We start from the raw sequence: 13,449 nt of genomic DNA, 5'->3' as shown, positions 1-13,449 counted from the left end.
GCTATACATGCTGTAGTTTCACAGTCTGTTGCAATCGATCATCCCTTTACTGGTAGAGGAACCATGTGGTACCATATACAACCAAGAAAAAGTTTGTCCCGATAATTTCTCAAATTCTATCACAATATTCCCATATTTCTTGGTCTTCCCCATTCTATCTCTGTGTCTGAAACATTTCTCAGGGGATGGTACATCAGATACCAGGAGAACAGTCTCCACGAGATGGAGATCCACAAGCGTGAGTGGATCAATAGCGACCTAAACTTCGACAACGTGCTGAATGGCATGCTGGCGCTGTTCACCGTGTCCACGTTCGAGGGCTGGCCACAGTGAGTAATGACCCGGATCAACCAACCTGCAGGTTTGGTCTAAACACCGCCCACCCAGAAAACCATATATTAATGTAGTGTAATATTCATATTTCAACTGATTTTTAAGGGCAAAATAAGAAATTCCACTCTGTATATTTGATGATGGTGGGAAAGATTGTCTTTTGTGAAATGCTGAAAATCAGATGTAAACAAGGTCCCAACAATGTTTCATATATAAAGCTAACTTTCTAACTAACTAACTAACTCAATTTTTTTCTGAGGATCTATTGGAAATTTTCCTTCTGAATTTGGGTATATTTAAATATATTAGCAAGTAAAAGTATAGCATTCTATTTTTTCAGAAATAAACACTGTCTATTTCATGTTCATTCTCAATGGTAAACGTGGGTAAAATCTATCTCTATCAGCATTCCCCATATTATTCCTTTCACAGTGTGTGACATACAGTTCTTAAACATTCTCTGCTTTGTCTGCCCATAACTCCACCCCCATGCCCACCCTCCATTGTCCTGTCTCTGTCCTCAGGCTTCTGTACAAAGCCATCGACTCGCACACTGAGGACATGGGACCCCTGTATAACAACCGTATCGAGATCTCCATCTTCTTCATCGTCTACATCATCCTCATCGCCTTCTTCATGATGAACATCTTTGTGGGCTTCGTCATCGTCACCTTCCAGGAGCAGGGCGAGCAGGAGTACAAGAACTGCGAGCTGGACAAAAACCAGGTACACCACTCAGGCCAGTAGTGCAACTGGCTGACACCAAGGTGACCTCACATAGCTTGCACAGAGCCAGTAAAAAGAGTTCTGAGTCCAAATGAAAGAAATAGCTCATTGAAATTGGGTCCTCCTCAGCCCTGACTTTGAAGAGGCATTTCTCTGTGATTGCCTTTTGTATGTTAAATTCAATTGTATGGTTGACCATGTACAGTGCATGGCAATCAAGGTGAAGGAGCAAAGGTTATGCTATTTCTACATGTTTCTCCCCCCGCACGTTTCCCTTGTACACAGATGTTGCAGAAATTTCATGTTGATCACGAAACGAATTTGAAAGTAGGAACCAGCACGTAATCACTTAAAGCAATGTATTCATACAAATTGTCCTTTGAATCGGGGTCTGTATTGAGAACTCATCCATCTCCTTATCACCCCCCCCCCCCCCCCCCCACACACACACCCCCCTACCCTAGCGTCAGTGTGTTCAGTATGCTCTCAAAGCGCGACCCCTCCGGTGCTACATTCCCAAGAACCCTTACCAGTACCGGGTGTGGTACATTGTGACGTCCTGCTACTTTGAGTACCTCATGTTCCTGCTCATTATGCTCAACACACTCTGTCTGGGCATGCAGGTAAGAATGGCCCAAGTCCATTTGTTTCTCCATGCAACACCTCAACCATTTTGAGTGCTCTTTTATTGATGCTGTGCTTTTACTGATGTTTCCTGTCCCCACTCCTTCTCCTTTTCTCTTCAAATGAACAGCACTGTAACCAGTCTGACCACATCACTCACCTCTCAGACACACTGAACGTGATCTTCACTGTGCTCTTCACCGTGGAGATGATCCTCAAGCTCATGGCCTTCAAAGCCAAGGTGAATGTCTCCGGTTGCTGACATAAACTACATTTCCCATGGTGCCCCAGTTACATGTATGTTGAGATCAATTGACGGATGGAGAACATATACCCTCCATGTTTGTTGTTGCAATGCAAAAAAGTGATTTCTCCTTAGGAATAGACTGATGTTGATTTAACATCTAAATTGGATTGCTGAGTAGATATTCCATTAAAAAATGTTTAAAAAGAGTAGAGAATAAAGATTATATATACATGCCAAGCTAAATAAGCCTCCAGATTTTAACACAGCTACCTTGGAGTCTTTTCATGTTGTTTAAGGATTCAGTTATTACAGTGTTGTCTTCAATCTGTGCCACCTGGCTCCCATTATTTCTCATTATTACATCCTACTCCTTCCTCTCCAGGGATACTTTGGAGACCCCTGGAATGTGTTTGACTTTCTCATCGTCATCGGGAGCGTTGTTGATGTCATCTTGAGCGAGATTGATGTGAGTTTTTCCTCATGTTGACTGTCCAATTATTGACTGCACATTTCAGTTAGTTTGAAAATGCTTTTGTACTCCATCAACGTCTCCCATCAAGGATTCAAACCAGTGACCTTCAGGTTCAAGTCCTCTTCCAAAACTACGGACTTAAGCCCAAAGGTTGAGGGTTTGAGTCCTCGCTGGGACATTGCTATTGCAGTGTAAATGGACAATATTTTAAAAAATGTGGAAGCTATGGAAGTTTCCCTGGATGAAAACATCTGAGAAGAAATTAAGGTGAATGACAAATAAGGTGAAAAGCCCGATTCACTATAAAATATATTCAGGAGTACCGCCCTCAAAAACTTTCCTATTTGGTGACATGGACTGTATTTATCCAATGCCCTCACCCAGAGACACACAAGCCAAGCACCACAGCAAGCTGTCGGTTTCAACACTAGTTCACAGGACATGGTCAGTATCAGTTTCACCCACCTCCCCTGTCCAATGTTGTGTTCCACTGCACTTAAATCCAGCGGCTTCAAACCCATTCCCACCCCCACTCATTGCAATGCTTCATCCACCAATACACCACTGTTTGCAGGAACCTGTGTCCACCTCCCTCTGTGTATTCAGACTCCTACTTTATGATGGAACTCAGCTGTGCAGCTTTGCCAAGTGTACTTGAACATGTAAAATCAAAGACATAGTAACATTATCTGGTCTATGTATGGAATATGTCAAATTTAAGATAGAGGCCTGGATATAGGCAACAGGTCATTGTGTTCGTGGGATTGTTGCAGAAAAAGTGCACTCAGACCTTGGACCTCTCCCTCCATCTGCTCCCTCTGGTCCTTGTGTTGCATATTACAGTTTTGTCCTTTCTGTCATTCACTCACACTGCCCTCTTTTTTCCACCACATTACAGTCTATAATCTCTATTTCCATTCCTCCTCCAACTTCCTTGTCTACTTCCTTGGCTGGTCCCACCCGTTTGCCTTGCCTCCACACTAGCCCCCTAGTTGTCTCCGCCTCACAACTTCCTGTCGTTCTGTCTGACTTCCTGTTTCTCTGTCTCTCTTTCTATAGGCCGCTCTTGCCTCCAGTGGCGGACTGTACTGTCTCCATGGTTGCGCGGTAAACACCTCCTGGATGCGTTGTGTGGGCCTTGCTGTGTGAGCATGCCTCCTCTCATAAGAATTATAATTCAGCTACTCCGTCATGCTCTGTGAATGCAACAGAGCAACATCCAAAACCCTGACTGATCCTTGCTAAATCCCTCTCCTGTACTGTGCCCTGAGTTTCTGTGAAACATGGAAGAGCTTAAATGAACCAAACAACAGTGCCAGTTTATCCCCTGTGAGTTTTAATGTCTGACAGGAAGTCCATATTGGCAGTTGCAGTTTACCTAAGGGTTCTGCATGTGTATAAAGAGGCAGGGTGTGTCTGCTGTGTTCACTTAGTGCATCATGTCAGACAGTGGCATCTGTCCCCATCCAAATGACCAAACTGAAAGCCTGGAACACAGAGACTCTGGTGTTCACCCCTAAAAATGTCCCGGCCTGTATCAAGCAAATCCCATTACCTGTCCCTGTGTGGTCTTCTTGCAGGAAATGTAATCAAATATGCTCCATGATAATGCTTACCAGTATATCTGTACATGTTCAGTATTTTAAACCATTTGTTTCAGCTACCTGTAGGATTTGCACTGTTTGATATAAACCATTCTTAGTATAATGTATGAAGTATGATGTCTTTATTTCCTATTTGAGACGAAAGGCTTTGATTTATTGTAGGTTATATCACCCGTCTGTAATGTCATGGCTTCCAGTTTTGTAAGAAAGAATGTATTAAACTCCTTTCCCTAAAAAAAACAGTTTGTTACTCTGCCCCTGATAATGAGTGACTGCATGTGTTGTGCCATTAAACTGGTCACCAGAGAGCTGTGACAAACCCTAGAGTGAATTTTCCTAAACTTTCAGACAGCTCAAATAACTTTTTAATACAAATGAGTAAACATATTAATCTTAACACCTGTTCTGGTTGAGGAACACACTGTGGACCCCGATGATGTATTTGAAGTAAAAGAAATTTGTCTGTCAGTATCTAATCATAAATTTGTTTTTTATATATAGGAGGTAAACCCGATGCAAGCTATAGCAGTAAGTTCTTGCCAAATCTTATATTTTTCTTTCATTTGTCTGTTTGACCCCTTTGATTTAAAATCATCTGGATGATTTCTCTAGTTTGAATGTTAACTGAACATATTATTTAGAAGTAACCTGTATCCCGTGTACTGTATTTATTTACTTTCTTTTCATATTAGTTTCTGAAATGTTTGTTTGACAAATTTCACACTATGGCTTTCTCATGCTTTGTGCTTTTCCCTCGATTTACTGTATCAGTTAATCATCTAAGTGGCTACCTACCCAGGAGGCAAAATAAGACACTAGCATGATATAACACAACTCTACTACTATAATGTCTTTGTGTGCTTAATCTCTTTTCTAGGACAGGTGGTGTTGTGGGTTGCTTTTTCTGACTGTTGTCTGATTGGACTTTGCAGGACTCTGAGAATGCCCGGGTCTCCATCACGTTCTTCCGATTGTTCCGAGTCATGCGCCTGGTGAAACTACTGAACCGATCAGAGGGTATCCGGAACCTTCTGTGGACCTTCATCAAGTCCTTCCAAGTGAGTGCCAGTGGCACCCCTCTTAAATACAGAAGCTGTGGTGGAGAAAGCGGAAGCTGAGATGCTTGTGTGATTGTTTTCACCTGTTGATCATTTTGAAAGGTACTATAACATGCATTGCCCTCTTGTGGATACCCTGGCAGCTCAGAGACCTTGCCCCGTGTTAAAGACCATAGAGGGGACTGTTTATATCGACTTTAAGTAGATGCTTGCGAAATTCATGGTAATAAACTTTTTGACAATCAGCACCAGACACACAAGAAAGGACTGTGGTCGTAACTAGTTCTCGGTGGCTGTAACAAGTTTGCACTGTACCCTCTGTACTCTAGGCCCTGCCCTACGTCGCCCTCCTCATCGTCATGCTGTTCTTCATCTACGCCGTCATTGGGATGCAGGTAAACGCTCACTTCATCTTCCTGTGTGTGGCCTGCTACAATGGGTGAGGACATTGAGGGTCGGGTGGCTATTGAATGGCCTCTGTTTTTCAGGTGTTTGGTAAAATAGCCTTGGTGGACGGCACCCAGATCAATCGGAACAACAACTTCCAGACATTCCCTCAGGCCGTCCTGCTGCTTTTCCGGTGAGTCTGGAACCCTGAAAAGTGCAGCAGGGATTTAATGTTGAATTGCATTGGTCTCTCACCTGCATTGCCTCATGGGATACTACTGAGGACTGGGTGCCGCAAGCACCAGGTATCCCTGATTGTGCCATTGTCGCGGGTTGTCTGTGAGTCCAGGCTGTGATCCCTGATCCATGTCTTACCTGGGTCCAGGTGTGCCACAGGGGAGGCCTGGCAGGAAATCATGCTGGCCTGTATGTACGGGAAGCTGTGCGACCCCAAATCCGACTACCTGCCTGGAGAGGAGTACACCTGTGGGTCCGGCTTCGCCATCCTGTACTTCATGAGCTTCTACATGCTCTGTGCCTTCCTGGTGAGTGCTGTGGCCAGCACTTTCTCAGATTAAACTGCACCACTGTGTAGTTCTGCACAAGAGAAGGAGTTAACTCTGGGTCTGAATTATGATTGGATTGGGCTCTGATTGTATCAGCGTGTGAGATCTGATACAATATTTCTTGAAGTTTTGCAGATTTTGTCGGAAGCAATTAACTGTCCACCAGAGAAAACCTTGAATACATTATCATTTGGTCTAATTAAGACTGATAATAAATCTAATGAATACATTTATGGTGTGAGTGAGTTAAAAACAGAAGACCCTGCTCACAGATTAAATGCAACATATTTTAGCATAAAATCAGCCAATATGGAGTTGACAACCTCTCCTTTTTCATCTCAGATTATCAACTTGTTTGTGGCAGTCATCATGGACAACTTTGACTACCTGACACGTGATTGGTCCATTTTGGGTCCCCATCATCTGGACGAGTTCAAGAAAATCTGGGCAGAGTATGACCCAGAAGCCACGTAGGTTTTGGGAGGGGGAAATGTGGAAAAATTCCATTATTATAATTTTTTCATCATCCTTACCTTCACTAAGTAATCCTAGCATGTTATACAAAATATTTCTCTGCTTCATAAATATCTGCCCAGTGCATCTTACTTTAATTTATTTATAGTAGTTCCACATAGTTCACTACAACAATTTGGTCAATTCCCAAGGCCACTTAATTAACAGTAGTACTGGCACAGCAGTCTCTTTCATTGTTTTTCTAAAGGTTCTCCTTAAGTAGTTGATTTAATATTTGAATAAAGTGACGTTTTATGACACTTTTTTCAAGAATATTTGTATAAAATTGTACATTCTATTTCCATGAGTAGATATTAGGCTCAGATTGATAAATTCACAGGTGTTGTTAGGTAAAGCTAAAGAAAACAATGCAGTTCGTTCTCTTGTGCTCTAGCGGGCGAATCAAGCACCTGGATGTGGTAACTCTGTTGCGGAGAATCCAGCCCCCACTGGGCTTTGGGAAGTTCTGCCCTCACCGCGTGGCTTGCAAGGTGAATTAAGCTCCATGCTATTTTCTTTGTTACACAATGCAAGGCATCATAATTTCTGACACATATTGTGATTTGATGGTTTTACATGTACTGCCTCTTTCACATTGACTTTCAAGCTGTACACTGTTAGTCCAGTCCAGTTCATTGTTCATTGCTTCAACTTGGCTATCAGAAGTAAGTCTACTGTAAAGGACAGCGAGGCTAACCAGTGGTCATGTGTCTGTGCTGACACGTGTGATTCCAGCGACTGGTGTCCATGAACATGCCACTGAACAGTGATGGTACAGTCACCTTCAACGCCACCCTGTTTGCCCTCGTCAGAACGGCCCTTAAGATCAAAACTGAAGGTAGGCTCACCTCTGCTGTGTGCTCCTGATACTGCATTAAGAGGTGTGGTCACACACGGATTGCGATCAAATCACTGATCCTGGATCAGCTTGGTGTTGGTTAAGGAGCTGATTTTGTATTGGTTGTTCGGTGCTGAAAATTAACCATAATATTTAGTATGATGGTACTGTTGGCGAGATGCAAAGTAAACATAAAGGAATTGTGTGTGCCTACACATGTTGGTATTTGTATTTGTGTATATAGATATGAGCACAGAGGTGAAGGACTGCTTAAAGTAAATAATCCTCCTCCGTATTTATCTTAAATAAATTACTTTTACCTGTAGTTAACCCTTTATCCCATCACATATATAATATGGTCTTGTTGTCAGGAGTCAGGCAGGGACTCAGGCGCAGACAGGGGTGGAGGATGTACAAGTGATTTATTACGGTCCTCAGGGAGAATCCAGAAAACAGGGTCAAATCAGGCAATGTCAGAAAATAAGGAAAGCGCAGCGGACAGTACAGAATTGGATCCAAAACTCGTGGTCTGGAAACAGGCAAGATCAAAAAAGACAGGCAGGCAGAAGAACACGACGGGACATTGCTGGTAGCCTAACAGATAAATTGAGACGAACTGGCAATGAGCTGGGAAACAGACCGGGTATTAAAGCACTAGCTAACAAGCAAACGAGACACAGGTGAACAAGCGGGCAGGTGAAACAGATGAACTATCAAGCCACAGGTGGAGAAACAGGGGACGGGGCAGGCAAATGAGAGCAATGAAAATAAAAGCACATGGACTGGGAAAGCAAAGCAAGCGGGCATTTGTGCAGCAGTACTGACACTTGTTCTCTGTTCTCTGCATCAGGTAACGTCACGTGTTCTCTGTCGGGCAACTTCACTTTTGCTCTTGCAGTCATGTAACTTCACTTGTGCTGTCTAGATCAAGTAACCTTACCTGTGTTCTGTGGGTCAGGTGATTTCACCTTTGTTCTCTGGATCAGGTAACTTTGAGCAGGCCAACGAGGAGCTGCGTGCTATCATAAAGAAGATCTGGAAACGGACCAGCATGAAGCTTCTGGACCAGGTCATTCCGCCTATCGGAGGTGAGCAGTGAGGTCACTCAGAGAGATATTCAATGGTACTGTGATGCAGCATTGTGACTCTACCCACCACAACTCCCAGGACCACACCCCGCTATCCAGTACCTCAGCTGTGCTAAAATACCAGCTCTCTGCATCATCCAAGTGAGGCCCTTACTGATTCCTCATAACTGAGCTAACATAGAATGTCAGTGCGTTCACAGCAGTATGGAGCACATGTATTTATGTTTTTAATTTCATGCAGGACATGCTGAAATTGTGTTATGGAAACTGGTGCTGTACAAAAAGACCTTATGCTTTGAAAGGATGATTTAAACGATTCTCTCCTTCTAGCTTTTCAGTAGGGGGCATGAGTGTATGTGTCACTGTACGTTTCTAATCACAATGTTCTTGTCAGATGATGAGGTGACCGTGGGCAAGTTCTACGCCACCTTCCTCATCCAGGATCACTTCCGCAAGTTCATGAAGCGCCAGGAGGAATACTACGGCTATCGCCCCACCAAGAAGAACGCCACAGAGATACAGGTGAAAGCTTGTGACCAAAAGGGTCACACTTACATATAAAAACCCAGGGTCAGGTTTTGCATTCCAAGACTTGGAAACTCTCTCCACCTTCCCACCCCTTACTGTTCATGAGTGCTAAACAAAACAAGTGCCAAAACAACCAAGTTTGGTTGGAATGCGGTCATTTTAACGTGGAATACGGCTTATCGCCTCTCGTGCGTCCTGTTAGAGCAGGAGCTGGCTCAGCCTAACATAACTATCTGTCTTTGTGTGGTGACACCAGTTCATTGCTTATATTTCCTGGTAATGGTTACATATGACTACATTAAAGCATCCATATAACATAAAAACCCAGTGGATCTTTGCAGCTCCCTCTCGAAGCCAATATCTGTGAAAAAGCAGGCTGCTCAGGGAGTCTATTTGCAGAGCTGTTGAGCGCTCACTGCCCAGCATGTACAACCCAGAGGCCACACAGAAAACCATCTTCTGAACTGAAATAGCTTTTTTGTCCTTTTTTTTAATGCCATGTGGTTTTCATGACCCCCCCCACAACTCCCCAACACAACTTCACCTCTTTCTTCCCACTCTGTCCCCATCACCTTCCTTCTTTTTCCCCCTCCTTTTCTGGTGCCCACCCGCATCCTCCTCACACCCCACCCCGGCTTCCAAGGCGGGCCTGCGTAGCATTGAGGAGGAGGTGGCCCCGGAGCTCCAGCGGGCCATTTCTGGAGACCTGACGGCGGAGGAGGAGATGGACCGGGCCATGGAGGAGGCTGCGGAGGACGGCATCTACAGGGTAAGTGTATCTACAAGAAGAGGGAGTGTGTAGTTATTGCCACAGAGACACTACTGAACATGGACACAAATACGTAAAACTGTATCGTGGCAGAGGGTAAAGTCACAGACAGAATGTGCACTTCCTTTAAAAAGTGCCTAAATATTTAGGTACATATTTAGTACATGTACATGTAACAAAAGCAATGATGTTATGAGCAATGAAGCACTTAATGCAAACGCCAAAGTGAGTGGAGCTTGGTTATTTTTTACTGGCCAGGACTTGTAACATTTCATCTATTGTAAGATAAAAAGTTCCTGATACAATTAGGTGAAGCACCTCACTTAAGGGTACAGCAGCTGTGCATCACCAGGGAATCAAGCCCACAACCTTCTAATTAGGAGCACAGTTCTTTTACCACAGTCCCATTCTGCAAACTTAAATTGGCCTAATAATTTATGAGCAGCACCAGGATTTAAATTGAGACATCTTTTCTAACACAGTCTGATGTATGTTCTAGATGACTGGTGATAGATTAAACAAACAAAGCCATGCTACCCATTAATGCTGAGGGAAAAGTCTAATCCTTTTTCCATTACCCCTTGGCCAGCGTTCAGGTGGCCTGTTTGGGAACCACGTGGACCCCTTTGCCATGGAGCGGAGCACCCCCCTGCCCACCCATGTGACAAGCCAGCGCCCCCTGCAGCTCTCTGATAACCGGCCTGGGGACGCAGAGATGTCCCCTGACTCTGTCTTCTTGCCCAACACCGAGTTCTTTCCCAACACGCCCACCAGGACCAACGCCAATAACAACAACTTTAACAGCAATGCAGGGGAATGGTGAGAGCTCTTTCTCCCCGTCCCCTCTGTGTAGACAGGGCTGTCACAGGCTGTGTGTAAAGGTTAGCACACATGAATCTGCATCTTAGAGGCATAGGCTTGAGTAGTAAGGTGGTAATCTTGCACATAGAATTCATTCACCTCCCCTCAGTTAGAGCTTCAAAAATCCAGAGGTATAAATTGTTTTCTAAGTGTGTAAAATGCAAATTTATTTGGCCTGTATGAGCAAAAAATAATCCTGAAGGCCTATTTTGCACATATATACATATTTTTGATAGTGAGCCTAATGAATCTAGTGCATCTTCAGATCTGATGGTTCTCTCCTAACCATCCATTACCCCAGGTTAGGGCTTTGCTCATTTTCATTGGTTCCTCTTGCAGGCTTGCCTGTGAGAGAGAGGGGCACACGTATCTTCAAACCATCACAGACACCAGCTACAATACCAGGGAAGACAGACAACCATTCACACCAGGTCAACAGAAAAATTTCATATCCAATGTTATTATGCTGTATGTTTTATCATCATAGTCATTCACATCATAGTCATTTCTTTGTGTTAGGTTTTTTAACTGTGGCATTTAAAAGCACTGCTTTCAGTCCAACATAGGCATGCTAGATTTTGAAAGCAGATTTTGAAAATTTAGATGGTAGAACCTTATTCATGATCAATGTCTTGTTATTCAGAAATAGTACACTGCACTGTAAACAAAAACCTGAACCCAGTTTTATCGGTATAAATTTATATGTCTTAAAATGGTATTTTTATTTTTTTCAATGTCATATTCAATGATCAACCTGTATAACCTTGTGTGACACCCATGACAGAATAGTCTCAAAAACAAACATTAAGAAAATAATTTACAATATGTAATAGTCTTTACGTGCCTTTCACACATGCGTCAGCACCGCATCAGATGAATGGCTAATGGGTGCCCTCTGTCCTTTGTGTCTCTTGCAGGAAATCCCATGACATTTCCGATGGATGGCACCCCCCAGAGCAACACTGCATACATGCTCTTTCCAGAAACTACAGTGAGGACAGACAGTACTCAGGTAATGTCCACTCCTGGGTGAATATTGAATAGAGAAAATACTTGTTTCTGTTTGTACCAACTAATTGCAAAGACTGATGGGGATCACACTTCATAAATCTATTAGGAACAATAATGTAAATCCTTAGCAGGATTAAAACAGAAGTATTCCTCCCATTTTTCTTACTTTCCTGTATTATCTTTATATATATATAGTGTGTATATATATATATATATATATATATATATATATATATATATATATATATATAATGCGCACACCACTCAACTTAACCCCATAGCTGAATACTTAACCCCATAGCTGACTTGGTCTTTCTTGTTACAGTTCCCATACCGCTTCACTCAGAGAGGTAGAGGGTCAAATAACTCCCAGCAAGCAGTGGGGCAGGGTCCAGTGTCTGCAGCTGATCAGCTCATCCAGGAGGTAATAACTCATTCAGGCATACTTTGAACACTAGGATACGGGGATTTCATAAGTAGCACAGAGAATATTGCTGTTGTTATTATCATTAATGTCCAATCACTTTTTTACTTAGATTGTGCATAAGGGAATGCTGAATGAATTTTGACCATTAAGAGATTTTGCATCTTGTTGCTTTCATTCAGGTACTTCTCAAGCCAGATCCACAATTTATAGGCCACATTCAACCTAACACTTTGTACGTGACTAAATTATTCAAGTGGCACCATTTTCATTTCTTAAACAATATCAGGTGCTCTGTGGTTCCTTACCATGAAACATTACAATCTAGCTCTCTTTGAATCTCTGAATCATGCCGTGTCTTCTGTCTTAGATCCTGACAGGGGGTGGTCTAGAAGACCTGGCAAGAGACCCCAGGTTTGTGGCAGTGACGCGACAGGAGATGGCTGAGGCCATGCGCCTGGAACCAGAAGACATGGAGGAAGCAGCCTTGGGCATTCTTAATGGTCGCAGGGGTCGTGTGGCCAAACGGCGACATAGGCCCACACCTGTTCCTCCCTGCCCCAGTCAAGCCAAACAGCAGGACTCAAACATGACCGACAGTCACTTGTAGGCCCATCAATAAACTGCAGTGTGACTTCATTGTGGCATCACGCCACCCAAGCCTTTCTAGGTCACAAGCCAGGAATGTAGACCCTGATTGGTCATCTTGGAAAGGAAACGAGACCAGATGTTGATCAGGCTGAACTGGTTAATAAGCAGTGGTTAGCCCCATCAGGTGTCATTTTAAGATGAACATAGTTGGTGTTTTGCAGACCAAAAACAAAAACAGTGCCTTTACAGATATGAAAAGGAATTGCTTAGTTTTCCTACATCTAGCCCAGATTTATTTAAAGAAATAAATAAAGAAAACAGTTTTAGGAGCTTCTTTCATGTTTCCATATTTGCTGTATCAATAAGTATGGTGGCAATTTTTTTTTCAAAACCAACCCAAATGCTTAAAGGGACAGTCAATTGTGATGAGCTCACAACATAATAAGCAGCCTAATTGTGGGGTTGTGTATTCTGAGACAGGAAGTGGGAGCTTCACTGCTGATCATGATGAAGGAAACACCTTGGGTTGACAGTCAGGAGCAAAGGAGAAGAAGTGAAATATAGTGATTTATTCAGATGGATTTATTTCTCTGTGTTCGGCTTTTCAAAGTGGACTTAATTTTGACAAATGCATGTGGTCCCAGTATTGATGGTGACTTTTGATGGTAATAGTGACTTGCTCAGTCATGTGCAAAAACAAGGCCTCATGGCAAGGTTTTGAAGTCTGATGTGTGAAGCAGGAAACAAGAAATATGCCTTTTTAATGAATTTATTGATTTTAAATAGCTGACTCTGCAATTTCATTTGCA

At 43.0% G+C, this 13,449-nt stretch overlaps 1 protein-coding gene across 1 annotated transcript in view; it reads left to right on the top strand.

Annotated features, from left to right (window-relative positions):
- The window catches only part of cacna1sa (calcium channel, voltage-dependent, L type, alpha 1S subunit, a), a 32,509-nt gene extending 19,263 nt beyond the window's left edge, over nucleotides 1-13,246 (top strand). The window contains exons 24-45 of the mRNA XM_036532382.1: nucleotides 183-329; nucleotides 858-1,059; nucleotides 1,524-1,682; nucleotides 1,814-1,924; nucleotides 2,313-2,396; nucleotides 3,462-3,509; nucleotides 4,508-4,534; nucleotides 4,939-5,064; nucleotides 5,394-5,459; nucleotides 5,553-5,644; nucleotides 5,837-5,996; nucleotides 6,360-6,487; nucleotides 6,925-7,021; nucleotides 7,266-7,368; nucleotides 8,355-8,456; nucleotides 8,851-8,978; nucleotides 9,628-9,753; nucleotides 10,343-10,572; nucleotides 10,954-11,045; nucleotides 11,532-11,626; nucleotides 11,951-12,049; nucleotides 12,420-13,246. Coding sequence (XP_036388275.1) covers nucleotides 183-329; nucleotides 858-1,059; nucleotides 1,524-1,682; nucleotides 1,814-1,924; nucleotides 2,313-2,396; nucleotides 3,462-3,509; nucleotides 4,508-4,534; nucleotides 4,939-5,064; nucleotides 5,394-5,459; nucleotides 5,553-5,644; nucleotides 5,837-5,996; nucleotides 6,360-6,487; nucleotides 6,925-7,021; nucleotides 7,266-7,368; nucleotides 8,355-8,456; nucleotides 8,851-8,978; nucleotides 9,628-9,753; nucleotides 10,343-10,572; nucleotides 10,954-11,045; nucleotides 11,532-11,626; nucleotides 11,951-12,049; nucleotides 12,420-12,659 — 2,662 coding nt within the window. The 3' untranslated portion in view covers nucleotides 12,660-13,246. The remainder of the gene's footprint in view (nucleotides 1-182; nucleotides 330-857; nucleotides 1,060-1,523; nucleotides 1,683-1,813; nucleotides 1,925-2,312; nucleotides 2,397-3,461; nucleotides 3,510-4,507; nucleotides 4,535-4,938; nucleotides 5,065-5,393; nucleotides 5,460-5,552; nucleotides 5,645-5,836; nucleotides 5,997-6,359; nucleotides 6,488-6,924; nucleotides 7,022-7,265; nucleotides 7,369-8,354; nucleotides 8,457-8,850; nucleotides 8,979-9,627; nucleotides 9,754-10,342; nucleotides 10,573-10,953; nucleotides 11,046-11,531; nucleotides 11,627-11,950; nucleotides 12,050-12,419) is intronic.
- The last annotated feature ends 203 nt before the right edge of the window (nucleotides 13,247-13,449 follow it).

Source organism: Megalops cyprinoides, chromosome 6, assembly GCF_013368585.1.
Source record: "Megalops cyprinoides isolate fMegCyp1 chromosome 6, fMegCyp1.pri, whole genome shotgun sequence".
NCBI lineage: Eukaryota > Metazoa > Chordata > Actinopteri > Elopiformes > Megalopidae > Megalops > Megalops cyprinoides.
Note: the sequence above shows the minus strand (reverse complement) of the source record. Positions and strands in the feature narration are given on the sequence as shown.